Genomic DNA, 15,365 nt, shown 5'->3' with positions numbered 1-15,365 from the left:
GTGCTGATGGCACAGTGCTGTTGTCATGGACTAGCAATCCTGAGTCCCAGATAATGTTCTGGGGGACCTGAGTTTGATTCCAGACCCACAGCAAGGTGGTTGATTCTTAAATGCTTTCTGAAATGGCCTACCGAGCCATTCAGTTACATCAAAAGAAATTGTCTGAACAAAAGAAATGAACTGGCCTCGAAACCGAAAATGCCAACACCTAACTGAGCCCTGTTGCAAAGTCTTCCTTACCAGAAATTGAGTGCGTTGTTTTCCAGAAGAGTCCAGGGACAATCTGATATAGTCATACTCACAGGGTTATAACTTACACAGTGTGTCTGGGACAACATCACTGCCATCCCTTGGTATATGTTATGAAACCAACACAACTGGTTAGCGTATGTGGCAGCAATATGGTATACTGTCAGAAGAGAGTTACTGTGGTTGTCTCATGGCACCATGTTAAAAGTGGGCAAGGAAATCACATTGCACCCCTTCCACCCCGTGTCCTGAATGTGCAAGCACGTATGCCTGTATGCCCCCATGCCCCACATCCTCACCCATATCCCACCACCACCCCCTCTTCCTCACCCCTCCCCCATACACACACACACAATATGGACAAAAGGGCTGAATTGCAGTTATTGCCTTTGACAAATGTCTGCTTTTGGCCAAATGTGGCATTGAGGAGCCCTGGTAAAACGAGAATTATTGGGAATCAGGGTAAAGCTCGCTGCTGCTTCGAATCGTATCTGGCACAAAGGAAACAGAATGTGGTTCTTGGAGGTCAATTATCTAAACTCCAACAGTTTGTCAAGATAGTTTCCTCGGTTCAACCATCTTCAGCTGCTCCATGGTAAGGTCAGAAGTACAGGTGTTTGCTGGTGATTGCACAATATTCAGCACCAAACATGACTATTCATATATTGAAGCAGCCCATGTCCAAATGTGGAAAAGCCTAGACGATATTCAATTTTGAGTTGACAAATGACAAGTAACATTCATGCCATATCAATGCCAGTGAATGAACATCTCCAACAAGACAGAATCTAACCATCGCCCCTTGACCTTCACTGGCATTACCATTGCTGAATTCCCCACTATTAATGTCCTGGGAGTTACTATTGACAAGAAACTGAACTACACTATATATAAATACAGTGGATACAAGCACAGGTCAGAGGCTTACTGATGAAGTGCTAGATGCGGGTACAATTACATTTAAAAGACATTTGGATGGATGCGTGAACAGGAAAGGTTTGGAGGGATATGGGCCAGGAGCAAGCAGATGGGACTAGTTTAATTTGGGATTATGTTTGGCATGGACTGGTTGGACCAAGGGTCTGTTTCTGAGCTACATGATTCTATGACTCTGTCACTGGGTCAAAAATCCTGTAACTCACTTCCTACTGAATTATGGATGAACCTACATCAAATGGACTACAGTGGTTCAAGAAGGCAACTTAACACCACCTTCTTGAGGACAACTAAGGATGGGCAATATATGCTGCCCAGCCCGCAATGCCAGTACGATTAAGTCAGTGAAACTGTATTAGATTCTTAGCTTGATAGGTCTGCAAGACAGCTCTCCCAATTTTGCCATTTACCTCCAGATATTAGTAAGGAGTACATTGCAGAAACAATGCCACGAGACCATCACCTCTCCCTTAGTTAAGCAGAATAGGAGATCACTGGAGTGATGTAGATGGAAATTGAACTAGGAAACAAATATATTTTTTAGTTTTAATTCAGTCATAGAATGTGAGAGTATCTGATAAACCAGAATATGGTGGAAACTGCTTCCTTAAAACGCTGCTCCCGAAAAGAATGTACGAGTACTAGAAAAGCATCTACACCCATCTGGAAAATAACTGGTTCTGAAAAGATCAGTAAGACTCAAGATATGCCAATGGGCTTTGATGAGATACACCCTTAACTGTGAAAGAAGGCACTCAGGTTCACAACAGTTTTCCTCCCAATGTTTCCATTGTTTGTGGTGTGGACTGAAAAGTAGCAATTATTGGAGAAGGAATAAAGCAAGTAAAACAAGATTAAAAATTTAATGTATTTTGTTGGTAGTCTCTGAAATGTAAAGCGGAGTATAAATAACCTCTTTCCACAATACTCCATCCCCATTTCTGCACGACTGGCAGAAGAGAACTAGGATATTAAAGCTTTTAAGTCTCAGAATGTGCATTCGCCCCGGCATTTGGGTGCCTGCTGACTGTGACCCACTTTCCAGAGACAGCAGTGTTTGTTATATTTAAATCCAAGTCCCACAGAGTAGTTGGGAGTTTGATTTTAAACTTACCACTGTTCAGGTTTTCTAGAGCACAGGGAACCCAGTAAATAAATGGAGATGGGAACAGCTAACATTGGTATTAAAAAGCTAATTTTTTTTTAAGCATTGCTTGAACAGAAAGGAGCAGATGAATCCACCCAGTCTTGAACCAAACTTCTGACCTTGCATATCCACAATTCCCCAGAATCTGTCGCACCTTCTGAGTAACCACTCTCGCATTTTTACCTCAGAATTAAAATATGATAATAAGGTAGACTTCGTAGGACTTCCTCCTTCTGGATTTCCCCACACTTTGGTGAATGTGCCCGATCTTCACCTTCTGGCAAGTATTAGGACCACTGAGTTTGAGATAAAATCAGTATCTATTTAGATGTGCATATATTAGTCAAAGTCAGCTGGCATTTATTTATTTGCAGTAATATATGCTTGAAAAATCACATGCTTTTTGAAGATGTGTCTGGATGTAGGGAATGCTGTGATGTGGTTTCAGGAGGTGTTCAGTAAATAGTTACTCACAGCTCAGTGATGGAAGGGCTTTTGGAAGGTTTTGAAACTGAACTGTTGTGCAGAAAGGGTGAGGTAGAGAGACTAGTGCTTCTTTTATGGGAAAATTAACTATTTTAAGCCATGGAAGACAGCGATATAAATGTAAATGTGTAATTTTTTATGAGCTGAGAGCAGTGTAGAATTAATTTTTGATTGTCAGGCATAGAGCAGGCATAGATATAATGGTTGTACAGTTTTATATGCAATGCTTCCTATGATTATAAAGCCAATCTTCAATTTGTGACATGTCAGAAATGACTTAATTGAATAAAATGTCAGAAATAGAATACTTCAGGGCTCTGTTCTGAGTCTAGCAAGGAAAATAACATCCTACTTGAGATCTCTATGCCATTGAAACAGATTTATGCATTTAAATTTCATGTTCAGAACATTATTCGTGTTTAATTGGAGTCCTTACCTTAATCTTGGGTGTCAAGAAGAGTTTATGATTATAATATCTGAAATGTTATTTTTATCCATTATATATCACTCAAGCAAAGTGAAATGTTATATTCCCATTATTAGTTGTTACCACAGTACAAGCAAAAGCAAAATAATGTTTTCCTCACATAGCAGTGACCTTCTATTCTTTCATCGATTATAACATTTATTCACCAAAAAGTTTAAATACATCCATGACACTAACATAGAAAAACGGTATTTATGCCTACGAAACATTTAATGAAAGTAACCGGCACAAATTTTACAGATCTGTATGTCATTCCATGTCTGCTATTTCATCTGTTGACATTTTTTTCCTCAGCAGTTATATTTCCCAGACCACGCAAGTAATGATGTATTTCAAGTAATTAAAATGATGAAACCTACAACTATCCTGAGCACACAGAACGTTCATAGGAATGAATTCCAAAAATACTTCATTCTAGAATGAGGGGAAATGATATATGCAAGTGGTTAAATAAAAAAAACTATCTTCTTATTTGTCTCCACATGTTCTACTAATTATTAGTTTCCAGGCATTCATAATGAGAAACAAATTTTGGCTTGGTTTGATCACAGGAAGTTTTCAACTACAATTACATGCTCATCAGCAACTCAAAACCCTGCATGCTACTTAAATTCTATTTATACCAGGAGCCAAAAACATACTTTATGACACATGTGAAGATTAACTACTTCAGAATAAAGAATAACATGACTTAGGTTGGCAGAGAAAAATAACTTCACTAAAAAGTGTGTCAGAAGATTCTTGCAGCAGGCAAGCAAACAATCCACTTAATGGCAGAAGTTTCTTTTCGTCAAGGGAAACAACTAATCTTTCTTCAGAGCTAAATGTAGACAATCTTTCCCAATTGCATAAGATTGAAAATCAGAACGTAATGAACAGTATTACAGACCAGACCAGACTAGACCAGATCTATCCCCAAGTATTGTAAGGAGATGACCTAGACCCTCACTTCTGCATTTATTTAAAGGCAAGTGTAAAGTGTTGTGTCCCAGATGTGATTAGATAATCCATCACCTAGGCTTTAACCAAAACACTCTTTATTTTAACTCCGTAAGAATATAAATAAGAGAATTGGCATAACTTTACTAAAATACCTAACAAGAAATGTATTATTCAACCCAGATCATCAACTGTTCCAATATAGGCAGCATCCCGTAAACACACCCTTTTTACAAAAATGCAATGCAGCAGAACAGTTAACCGTTCTCATGTGCTGTCTCTCCAGTGCAGAAACAATCTGCCCGTTTTGACTTTTAAGCCTCCCATCTAAGACTTCACTCTAACAGCTTTCAGGGGCCAGCTGAAACCTTCCAACAAAAAGCAAAAACTACAATACTTCCTGACTGCACCCACTGTTGATCCTTTTGTCTCATTTTTAAGAAAAGACATACAGGGGGAACTCAAAAGCTGTTTACCAACTGTCTGAAGGAGAAATTACTGCACCACTGTGGCAACACCCCTCTGTAAGAGAAACCGCACAGAACACTTCTGTCTTAAAAGCATAGTGCAGTCACAACAGGGAGAGTAGATCAGTTCCTCTCATTAGTAACTGCTTTTGGAATGATTGCAACAAGGATTCTAATAATCCTTTTTAGCACACAGTTATCACACTTAAATTTAAAAATTGTTAGAAGTGAAGGAGGCAATTACCAAAGTTTTCTTGAGTGAAAGGAAGAATTTTATGTCTGTTAACACCAATAATAAATACACAATGTAAATACACAAACACTGGTAATAAGTTTGAGAGAGAGTGGTACAGGCCAGAAGAAAAAAGGCTATGCAGTTTCAGTCTTTGAAGTTTGAGTCTTGAATAGATATTTTCCAAAGTTATGTTTTTTCACAAGTACTGTTTTCTAAAATGATGAGGGATTGGTAGGGGGGGGGGGGGTGGGGGAGAGAGAGAGAGTCTTCCAGTACTTGCCTACAAATCTAGTTTTCCTCCTTTCTACTCTTGCTCAAAACCAGATGTGAAAATACAAATTATTGTGTATTTTGAATTCTAGCTCCATTGTCTTTTCAAGCTAACTAACTGACAAGCATGCCTTTCATCTTCCAATATGTGAAATTATCATTTGTGTGTAAATTAAACATGAGAAGCAAAATTCTTGATGCTGCCTTAATGTCCTATTTTCAATTTCTTTTACAAAAGAATGATAATCTCAGTACAGATAGTTTGTTATTGCACATGCAGTTTCATGAAATCTGTCTCAATCTGTGGTCCAGTGACCACTGCACCCATTTTGGATCCCTATATCGTTGTACTTAAAACTATTTTAGTCCATAAGCGGTCTCAGATATAGCAGTCTGCTGACGGAAATTAAAATTTGATAGCCCATACCTTCCACCACCATAACAAGTTTACTTCACTGTGTGCACGGTGTGTATGCAAGTAGGTACCTAAAAACAAACTTAAATAATTTCCTAGAAAATGTTTATTTTGTGATCAGTGATGAAGCAATGGCAGTCGCCACTTAGGTCAAAGAGAGCTGTCCACAAAGATCTCGCATGATTTCTGCGGGATAGATTTTACCTTTCTCCGTGTTGGACTGTTTCTGGCACCAACTAAAAGGGACCTCTCTTGTCTGACAAAAGTGTATTATCAACAAAGGTAAGTAGCTACTCATTTGGGATTAAGATAGAAGTTGAAACCTTAAAAATATATTTTATTAAAATGTGACATGTTTCTAATTAAGCCCAAATTTGACATATCACAAATATACAATCAGTTTTTTTTTCCAGGGCCAGTGAAGGTTGCTCAATACTTAAATTATGAACTGAATACAACATCAAAATCTTAGTTGCACCTCATTCAATAAGCTGGAACTTTTCCAAGGGTAACAAGACTAATAAATAGAGTAAAAATTCATGTCATTTGATTTCAAACATTTCTACCTGCGGACAGCCAAAGTGCACTCTATAGTGAAGCAGACAAATCTGGTAGCAACTTTTAGAATTCTGCATTTAACAGTCCATGTGAAGACATCAGAAGTTTACAGGTGTAACAATGACAAATGCTGTCAGTTTCACCATTGTTTCAACTGTAAAGTTGGGCTTTTAGAGCATCACTTTACACAAGCACACTGCTTGTGTTGTACTGTATGATTGTATTAGTGTTAGCCTATGCAGTAACTTAAGCTTGAATTTGCAACCTTGGTTTTGCATAACAAACCTATTACATACTATGTATTGCACATTTTAATCCTTGACACATGAACAATTACAATTTAAATACTACGTGTCGATAACTTTCAGGTATTTAAGATAGATGTCCCTGACTTTGCCATTTTATCTTGTCAATTTCTCTCTGATTATATGGTCACTACTGCAAATTTTTGTTGACAACTTTCTGCATTCAATTAATAAGTAATGTACGAAAAATAATAAATACTCTCTTTTCAGGGAAGGGTGAAGCTTGTCTGTCACAGCGATGTAAGAAAATAATTTGTGTTGAATGTGTCTGTGACTGTATTTTGAAAATGTTTTGTGCAGTGCAAGATTGTAACTTGTTTTTTTTAAACTATTGTTTTATCTGAGTTTTGGCATTCATATTTTTTCTTTTCTGTTCCAAAGGGCACACAGCTTATTTTTAATGCTGCAAAAGAACTGGGGCAGCTTTCAAAGCTAAAGGTAGGAGTGTAATGCATCTTAATCCAGATCATTACCTTTGTGACATGAAATCATCTATCAACTAAAGTGTTTTCCAGTGCTTCTGGTGTTCAGTGAACATCATAAATTCTATTCTATCATGCAGTAAAGATAGTTTATTCATCTGTTTTGTGATATGTCCAAATTTATAGGAGAGTACAAATGCTTTTTGGACTAATGATTAAGCATGAAAATTAAGTGATACGATCTCTCTCTTCCCTCTGGTTTCATTCATATCAACCTCATGTCATTTCCTAAGTTGTCCTTGTCCATGTAATAAAATATATATTCTACTGATGTATAGTAGATGCTAGATATACATATAATAGGTAACTTAAAACAACTTCCTGTTTTCTTGATCTTAGACCAACTAAACTGTTGTTCACCCAAATTCCTTTCCTAGCCCTCTTATAGTAGGAATGATTAATGGTAAATGTGCACCTGAAGAAATTGAAACACATCAATATCTTTGGTTTGTAGAAAATAAAGACCCAATACTTAATAGAGGAATAGAACAAAGAATTGATTAAAATCAGTCTGGAAAATCTAGTGTTATTTGTAGCAAGGCCATAGTTTATTTTCTTATTTTGTTTTTGATTTAAGACAGATTAATAAGGTCTTTTGTACTTACAGGATCACATGGTCAGAGAAGAAGCAAAAAGTCTTTCCCCCAAGCAATGTGCTGTAGTGGAACTTGCACTAGATACTATTAAGGTAACAACTGGCATTTTTCTTTACTAAAAATTCAGGATTGACTTTTTGTTATTGAAACTGGACCGTAACATCAAGAGAATTTTTGCAGCCTGCTGTCATAGTATACCAGTGCTGGATAACAATTTTCCAGAAGATAGCCAATTTGTGGCAAGCTAGCACCTTAGCTGTCCAACTAAAGTTGAGTGTTGAGTTCCTAATGCTGGAGGGCCAACAGGAGATCCTCTTGCAAAAATCGACATCACGGTAGTCACTGTGGGTGCTGCTGGTGCAGGTACCGTCTGAAGAATCCTAAAAATGTTAAAATTAAAAGTGGCTGCAATGTGGAGGAGAAACACCTTTACAGGGCAGTCAATGGCCCATTTTCAGTGGGTGGCTAACACAAATGCTGGCTGCTAGGAATCTATTTCCGTCATCAACTGTATTTTGGCTTCAGCTTGTAGGCTGTGAATATTGCTTGAGAATTCAGAAGGGCAGTTTTCATGCCTTCACTCTCCACCTTACCAAAACCCTTCCCCCAGGCTATTGTCAAAGCAGCAGCTTGCAAAATATCATGGAAACAAGCACATGTTGACAGATCCTCGCTACCTGCCAGCCTGTCAGTCCCTCTTCATACTTCATGGCTGAATGAAAATTCAACTCGTACAATTCTGTTAATCAGATTTGATGAGCAAGAATGCTATTATTAAGATGCAGAACAAGGCAGAAGTTCCATGGGGAATGCACAAAAATAGCTAGAGTAACAGCTTATCAGAGTTTAAGACAATTAATAAAATATCATATAAAATGGAGTGATGTAGCAATAGATATCCATTAATATAACAGTTAGATTATATTCCAATTTCAGTGGTACATATTTCTGCCCAGTTTTTTATTCAGTGCCTACGCGTTCAATGTTGTATCAATACGAAAATTAAACTGTCTTAACTGTGGCTAATCTGATCACCTGTAGAATTTATGCACTTGATGAAAGCCACTTTATATGCATTAGTCTTTGCTTTATTCGGACTTTATTTCTTATTTCTTTATTATGTTGTTATACGAAATAAATATAATTCTTACAACTGTTTTCATTTGCATTATTTAGCATCACAGAGATATACAGCATGGAAATAGACCCTTCGGTCCAACTCATCCATGCCAACTAGATATCCTAATCTCATTTGCCAGCATTTGGCCCATGTCCCTCTTAAACCCTTCCCATTTATTTACCCATCCAGATGCCTTTTAAATGTTGTAATTGTACCAGCCTCCACCAATTCCTCTGGCAGTTCATTCTATGCATGCACCACTGTCTGCATGAAAACATTGCCCCTTAGGTCCCTTTTAAATCTTGCCCCTCTTACCTTAAACCTATGTCCTCTAGTTTTGGGGAAAGACCTTGTCTATTTGCCCTATCCATGCCCCTCATAATTTTATAAACCTTCATAAGGTCACTTCTCAGCCTCTGACGCTTTCAAGAAACTATGAACCTGTACTCCAAGATCTCTCTGTTCAGCAACGCTCCCCTTACCATTAAGTGTATAGATCCTGCCCTGATTTGCCTTTCCAAAATGCAGCATCTCATTCATCTAAATTAATCTCCATCCCCCACTCCTCAGCCCTTTGACTCATCTGATCAAGATCCCATTGTACTCTGGGGTAACTTGTGCTGTCCATTACACTTCCAATTTTGGTGTCATCTGCAAACTTACTAATCATACCTCCTATATTCACATTCAAATCATTTATGTAAATGACCAAAATCAGTGGATCCAGCACCGATCCTTGTGGCACACTGTTGGTCACAGGTCTCTACTCTGAAAAGCAACCCTCCACAACCATCCTCTATCTTCTACCTTTGAGCCCGTTCTGTATCCAAATAGCTAGTTCTCCCTCTATTCCATGTGCTCTAACCTTGTTAACCAGTCTACCATGAGGAACCTTGTCGAATGCCTTACTGAAGTCCACATAGATCACATCCACCACTCCACCTTCATCAATCCTCTTTGTTACTTCTTCAAAAAACTCAATCAAGCTAGTGAGACACAATTTCCCACCACAAAGCCATATTGACTATCCCTAATTAGTCCTTGCCTTTCCAAAAATATGTAAATCTTATCCCTCAGGATTCGTTCCAACAACTTGCCAATCACCAATGTCAGGCTTATTGGTCCACAGTTTCCTGGCTTTTCCTACCATTTTTCTTCAATAGTTGCACCATGTTAGCCAACCTCCAGTCATCCAGCACTTCACCTGTGGCTATCAATGATCCAAATATCTCAGCAAGGGGACCAGCAATCACTTCCATAGCTTCCCATAAGAGTTGTAGGTTACACCTGATCAGGCACCGGGGATTTATCGACTTTTGTGTTTTAAGATGTCAGCACCACCACCTCTGTATCTTGAACATTTTCAAGAGGTCCCTATTTATTTTCTCACGTTCTTTATCTTCCATAACAACCTCCTCAATAAACACTGATGCAAAACACTCATATAGTATCTTCCCCCATCTCCAGCGGTTCCACACATAGGTGGCCTTGCTGATCTTTAAGGGGCCATATTCTCACCCCAGTTACCTTTTTGTCCTTAATGTATTTATACAATTCCTTTGGATTCTCCTTAACCGTCTTTGCCAAAGCGATCTCATGTCCCCTTTTTGTCCTCCTGATTTTCCTCTCAAATAAACTCTCACTGCCTTCTATACTGTTCTAGGGAATCAATTGGTTTCTGCTATCTATACCTGACATATGCTTCCTTCTTATTCTTGTTCAAAACCTCAATTTCTCTTGCTCTTCACCATAACAGGAACATACTGTCACTGAAGATAACAAAGTGTGGAGCTGGATGAACACAGCAGGCCAAGCAGCATCTCAGGAGCACAAAAGCTGACGTTTCGGGCCTAGACCCATCATCCTCTCTGATGAAGGGTCTAGGTCTGAAACGTCAGCTTTTGTGCTCCCGAGATGCTGCTTGGCCTGCTGTGTTCATCCAGCTTCACACTTTGTTATCTTGGATTCTCCAGCATCTGCAGTTCCCATTATCTCTGATACTGTCACTGAACTCTTGTTATCTTATTTTTGAAGGCTTCCCAATTTACAGTTGTCCCTTTACCTGCAAACATCCACCCCCAACCAACTTTTGAAAGGTCTTACCTAATACTGTCAAAATTTGTCTTCCTCCAATTCAGAACTTTAACTTTTAGAGCCAGTCTATCCTTTTACATCACTATTTTAAAATTAATAGAATTACGGTCACTGGTCCCAACATGTTCCCCCACTGACACCTCAGTCACCTGCCCTGCCTTACTTCCCAAGTGTAGGTCAAGTTTTGTACTTTCTCTAGTAATCAGAACATTTTCTTGCACTCACTTAAGAAATTCCTCTCCATCCGAGCCTGTAACACTATGGCAGTCCCAGATGATGTTTGGAAAGTTAAAATCCTCTGCCATTACTACCCTGTTATTCTTACAGGTAAATGAGATCTCCTTTCAAATTTGTTTCTCAATTTCTAGCTAACTATTGAGGGGTCTATAGTACAATCTCAATAAGATGATCATCCTTTTCTTATTTCTCAGTTCCACCCAAATAACTTGCCTGGACATATTACCAAAAGTATCCTCCCTAATGTGAGTTTGCTCGCTGAGCTGGAAGGTTAGTTTTCAGACCTTTCATCACCATTCTAGGTAACATCATCAGTGAGCCTCCGATGAAGCTTTGATGTTACCTAGAATGGTGACGAAACGTCTGAAAACTAACCTTCCAGCTCAGCAAGCAAACTCACATCCAGAACCTCAACCTGAGGTACAAATCTTCTCAAATTCACTAGTATCCTCCCTAAGTATAGCCGTAATGTTATCCCTAATCAGAAGCATCTCTTCCCCCTCCTCTCTCACTCCCTTTTCTATCCTTCCTATAGCATTTATACTCTGGAACATTAAGCTGCCTGTCCTGTCCATCCCTGAGCCATGTCTCTGTAATTGCTATGATACCCCAGTCCCATGTTTGTTACCATGCCCAGAGTTCATCTGCCTTTCCTATTAGGCTTCTTGCATTGAAATAAAGGTAGTTTAATTTATCAGTCCTACTTCGTTCTCTACTTTGTTTCTGCCTGCCATGTCTGTTTGACTCACTGCTTTATCCAATTGTACCAGTTTCAGACTGATCTCCTTCCTCACCATCTCCCCGGTTTTCACCAACACCCCACCACCTCCACCTCAACCTTACTAATTCAAATTCTCCAGAGCAGCTTTAATAAATCCCCCTGCCAGTCCCCTTCCAATTCAGGCACAATCTGTCTACCTTATACAGGTCACTTCTACCCCAGACAAGATTCCAATGATCCAAAAATGTGAATCCTTCTCCTCAGCACCAGTTCCTCAGCCATACATTCATCTGCTCTAACCTCGTATTTCTATCCTCACAAGCCTGTGGTACTGGCAGTAATGAAGGTACTATCACCCATGAGGACATCCTTTTCTAAATTCCTGCCTAACGTCCTATATTCTCTCCTCAGAATTTCATCCTTTTTTCTTCCTGTGTTGTTAGTATGTGCAATGACCTCCAGCTGGTCGCTCTCCCCATTGAAAATATTCTGCACCCTCACCGAGACATCTTTGATCTTGGCCCCAGGGAGGCAACATACTATTCTGATGTCTCGCGATCGGCCACAGCTTTGTCTGTCTGTGCCTCTGACTAGAGAGTCGCTCATCACAGTTGATCTTGGAACTTGACGTATTCCTCGTTGCATTAGAGCCATTCTTAGTATAAGAAACCTAGCTGTCTGTGCTTAATTCCCCTGAGAGTCCATCACCAGCTACATGTTCCAAATCAGCATATTGTTTGAGTTGGGGATAGATAAAGGAGACTCCTGCACTACCTGTCTACCCATCCTGCCTTTCCTCGAGGCTGTATCTTCAGTTTATCTCCCTTCCTGCAACTACCATCTATCACACCTCCTAGCTCATGTACTTTCCTCATTGACTCTAACTGCCATTCCAACCGATCTGTGGAAATGGAAAGGATTCACAACCAAGCACACTGCATGCACACGTAATGATCAGTAACATAGAAATTCTCCTTAATCTCCCACATCCAACAGGAACAGCATCACACTCTACTAAAGGCTGTCTTTGCACCTAAACAATCTATAGACCTTGAAAGTGGCACAATCTTACTGCTCTTAAAAGAAAATACTGCTGTACGCTAGCTTAATACGTATGTTTTATATTTTTAAAGTTTAGTTAGGAAACAGATCTCACTAACAACATATAACCAAATAAAACCCCACTCTACTCTCCATTGTAGATTTACAAAAGAAAAACCATGAGGTTACACTTTAAAACGTCACTTAGTTGCTCCCTGCTGTGAGCTTCCACACACAGGTTTCTCCAAGGTCAGCTATGAACTTAGCTGTTTGTTTATTTTCTTAGAATGAACTCTGATGTCCAGAGATGCTTGAAACCAAACAGCAAAAGTAGCAGCTGTGCAGGTTACTGCTGGGTCAGACAGCAATGTAGTTTTCTTTCTCCATTTGAATCACTGTCCACGTGGTCCCTGCCTTTGTCTCTCCCTTTTTTTTTGTAAAAGTGCTGTTGTTTTGAACTTTTTTCCAAAGTTACAAAACAATGCAACAGCTTATGAAAAGGTAATTACTGCTGCTAAAATTCAAGGAAGTCAGCTCTAACACTGAAAATACCTCAAAAAAGAAACAGCTGTTATAGCTGCAATTTTTTTCCATCTTGGATTACACTTTGCATGTTTGAAAAACTTGTTGTAAAATGAAGATCACAAGCAGGCATTTGAACTTCAGTCTCAAATTCTTGACTGGTACTCTCCAAATTTTGATGATTCCGTGGCAGATTAAGTTTTTATTTAGATTGGTTGAAGGACTTTATACAATCGGGGTAATTAAATATGATTGATCAGTGATCACTGAATCGATGCTGTATTTTTAGCAAACGTTCCTGGTGAATATTGATGTATTTCGGATAGTGATTCAATCCTTTGTGAATCACTACCATGAACTAAGTGGGCAATATGTTGTCTTTAGTGTGATGAGATTTATATACTTTTTAAGCTGCTGCCTCTACACTTGTAACTGCCAAATATTAATTTTCAAAGCACAATAAATAATAATTCAGTCTTCCAAAGCTATTTAGTAGTGTTCTGACTCATTCCAAATTTTAGCAGTGAAGCAATAACTGTTTTAATGTTTTGTAATACTTCCAAAATAATTGAATGGTTCAACATGAAACATTTCTACTTCCCCCCTTGACATCTGACATGCCTACCTATCTTAGTATCGTTGGGAAATTTAGCAACCATACTTTCAGTCTTCTCATCCAAACCATTGATGGAGAATGTAAATAGTTGAGGCCCCAGCACAGATGCCTAAGGCTGTCCACTAATTATTTTATTTGCAAATCTGAAAAGGATTCATTTATTCTTACTCTCTGCTTCCTGTTAGCGAAAAAAAACTTTTCACCATGCTAATAGAAACAATATTATGGAGAAACTCAGCAAGCCTGGCAGCATCTGTAGAAAGAGAAACTGATTTAAACTTTCAAGTCCAGTCTGCCATTCTTGAGAAGTTCTTTCTGGCAATCCAAGTACTACTTCTGATTCCCCTTTATTAACTCTGCTTGTAATATCCTCAAAAAGCTTTAGCAAGTTTGTCAAAATTAGAATCCAAGTTCAGATTAGAAATAATCCATGATGCACTCTGCAAATTTGTCTTCCATGTTACCCTTGCCTATTGATTTGTCGAGTCAATGATGTGGATTAAAAACACCCATGAAAATTGCAGTGCCTGTCTTGCACACCTTCATCATTTCCCGATTTTATATTTTGTCCTGCAGTGAAATACTTTTTCAGGGGCATATTGACAACTCCCATCTGTGATTTCTTTCCCTTGCTATTCCTTATCTCCACCCAAATTAATTTCACACTATGATCTATTACACCTTTATTAATTCCTAGCATTTCAGCGATGTAACTTCTAATAACAATACGATCCCACCTCCTTCCCTTTTTGTCTTTGCTTTTGGATCGTCAAATATCCTTTAAAAATTGTGTTCCTAATCTTGACCACACTGCAACCATGTCTCTGTAACAGCTATCAAGTCAATTCATTTATTCCTATTTGTGCCATCAACTATTCTACCTTGTTATAGATGTTGTGTACATTCAGATAAAGAGCCTTAAATTTTGACTGTTAATATTGTTACTAATTCTGATTATACTCTTCTGCAACTCAGCGATCTCATTTTTTTGGGAGATAGTAGAACTGCAGATGCTAGAGAATCTGAGATAACAAGGTTTTGGGCTGGGTGAACACAGCAGGCCAAGCAGCATCAGAGGAACAGGAAGGCTGATGTTTCAGCCTAGACCCTTCTTCAAAAATGGTTGGTCTAGGCCTGAAATGTCAGCCTTCCTGTTCCTCTGACAGTGCTTGGCCTGCTGTGTTCGTCCAGCTCTACACCTTGTTATCTCATTTAGCTTTGATTTGTTTTAACAATCCTGTCAGTTGAACCACCCCCCCCAAACCAATTAGTTTAAATCAATACCCACAATTCTCCTGAGATGGTTCACGAGGTCACCATTCCTAGCATGGTTGTAATAAGTCTGTCCTGGTGTCAGTGCCATTTGAGCCTAAACTCATTTCTCCTGCGCTAGTCTTTGAGTAATGCATCGTAAGGTAGTTGCTTAGCTCAGCTGGCTGGAC

General features: G+C 38.9%; 1 protein-coding gene across 1 annotated transcript in view; it reads left to right on the top strand.

Annotated features, from left to right (window-relative positions):
- LOC125465730 (protein unc-13 homolog A-like) overlaps nucleotides 1-15,365 on the top strand; it is a 390,692-nt gene that overhangs the window by 334,727 nt on the left and 40,600 nt on the right. Inside the window, exons 36-37 of the mRNA XM_059638582.1 lie at nucleotides 6,876-6,932; nucleotides 7,584-7,664. Of these exons, the coding sequence (XP_059494565.1) occupies nucleotides 6,876-6,932; nucleotides 7,584-7,664 (138 nt within the window). The remainder of the gene's footprint in view (nucleotides 1-6,875; nucleotides 6,933-7,583; nucleotides 7,665-15,365) is intronic.

This window comes from Stegostoma tigrinum, chromosome 30, assembly GCF_030684315.1.
Source record: "Stegostoma tigrinum isolate sSteTig4 chromosome 30, sSteTig4.hap1, whole genome shotgun sequence".
Taxonomy (NCBI): domain Eukaryota; kingdom Metazoa; phylum Chordata; class Chondrichthyes; order Orectolobiformes; family Stegostomatidae; genus Stegostoma; species Stegostoma tigrinum.
This window is presented reverse-complemented; position numbering and strand designations above follow the sequence as displayed.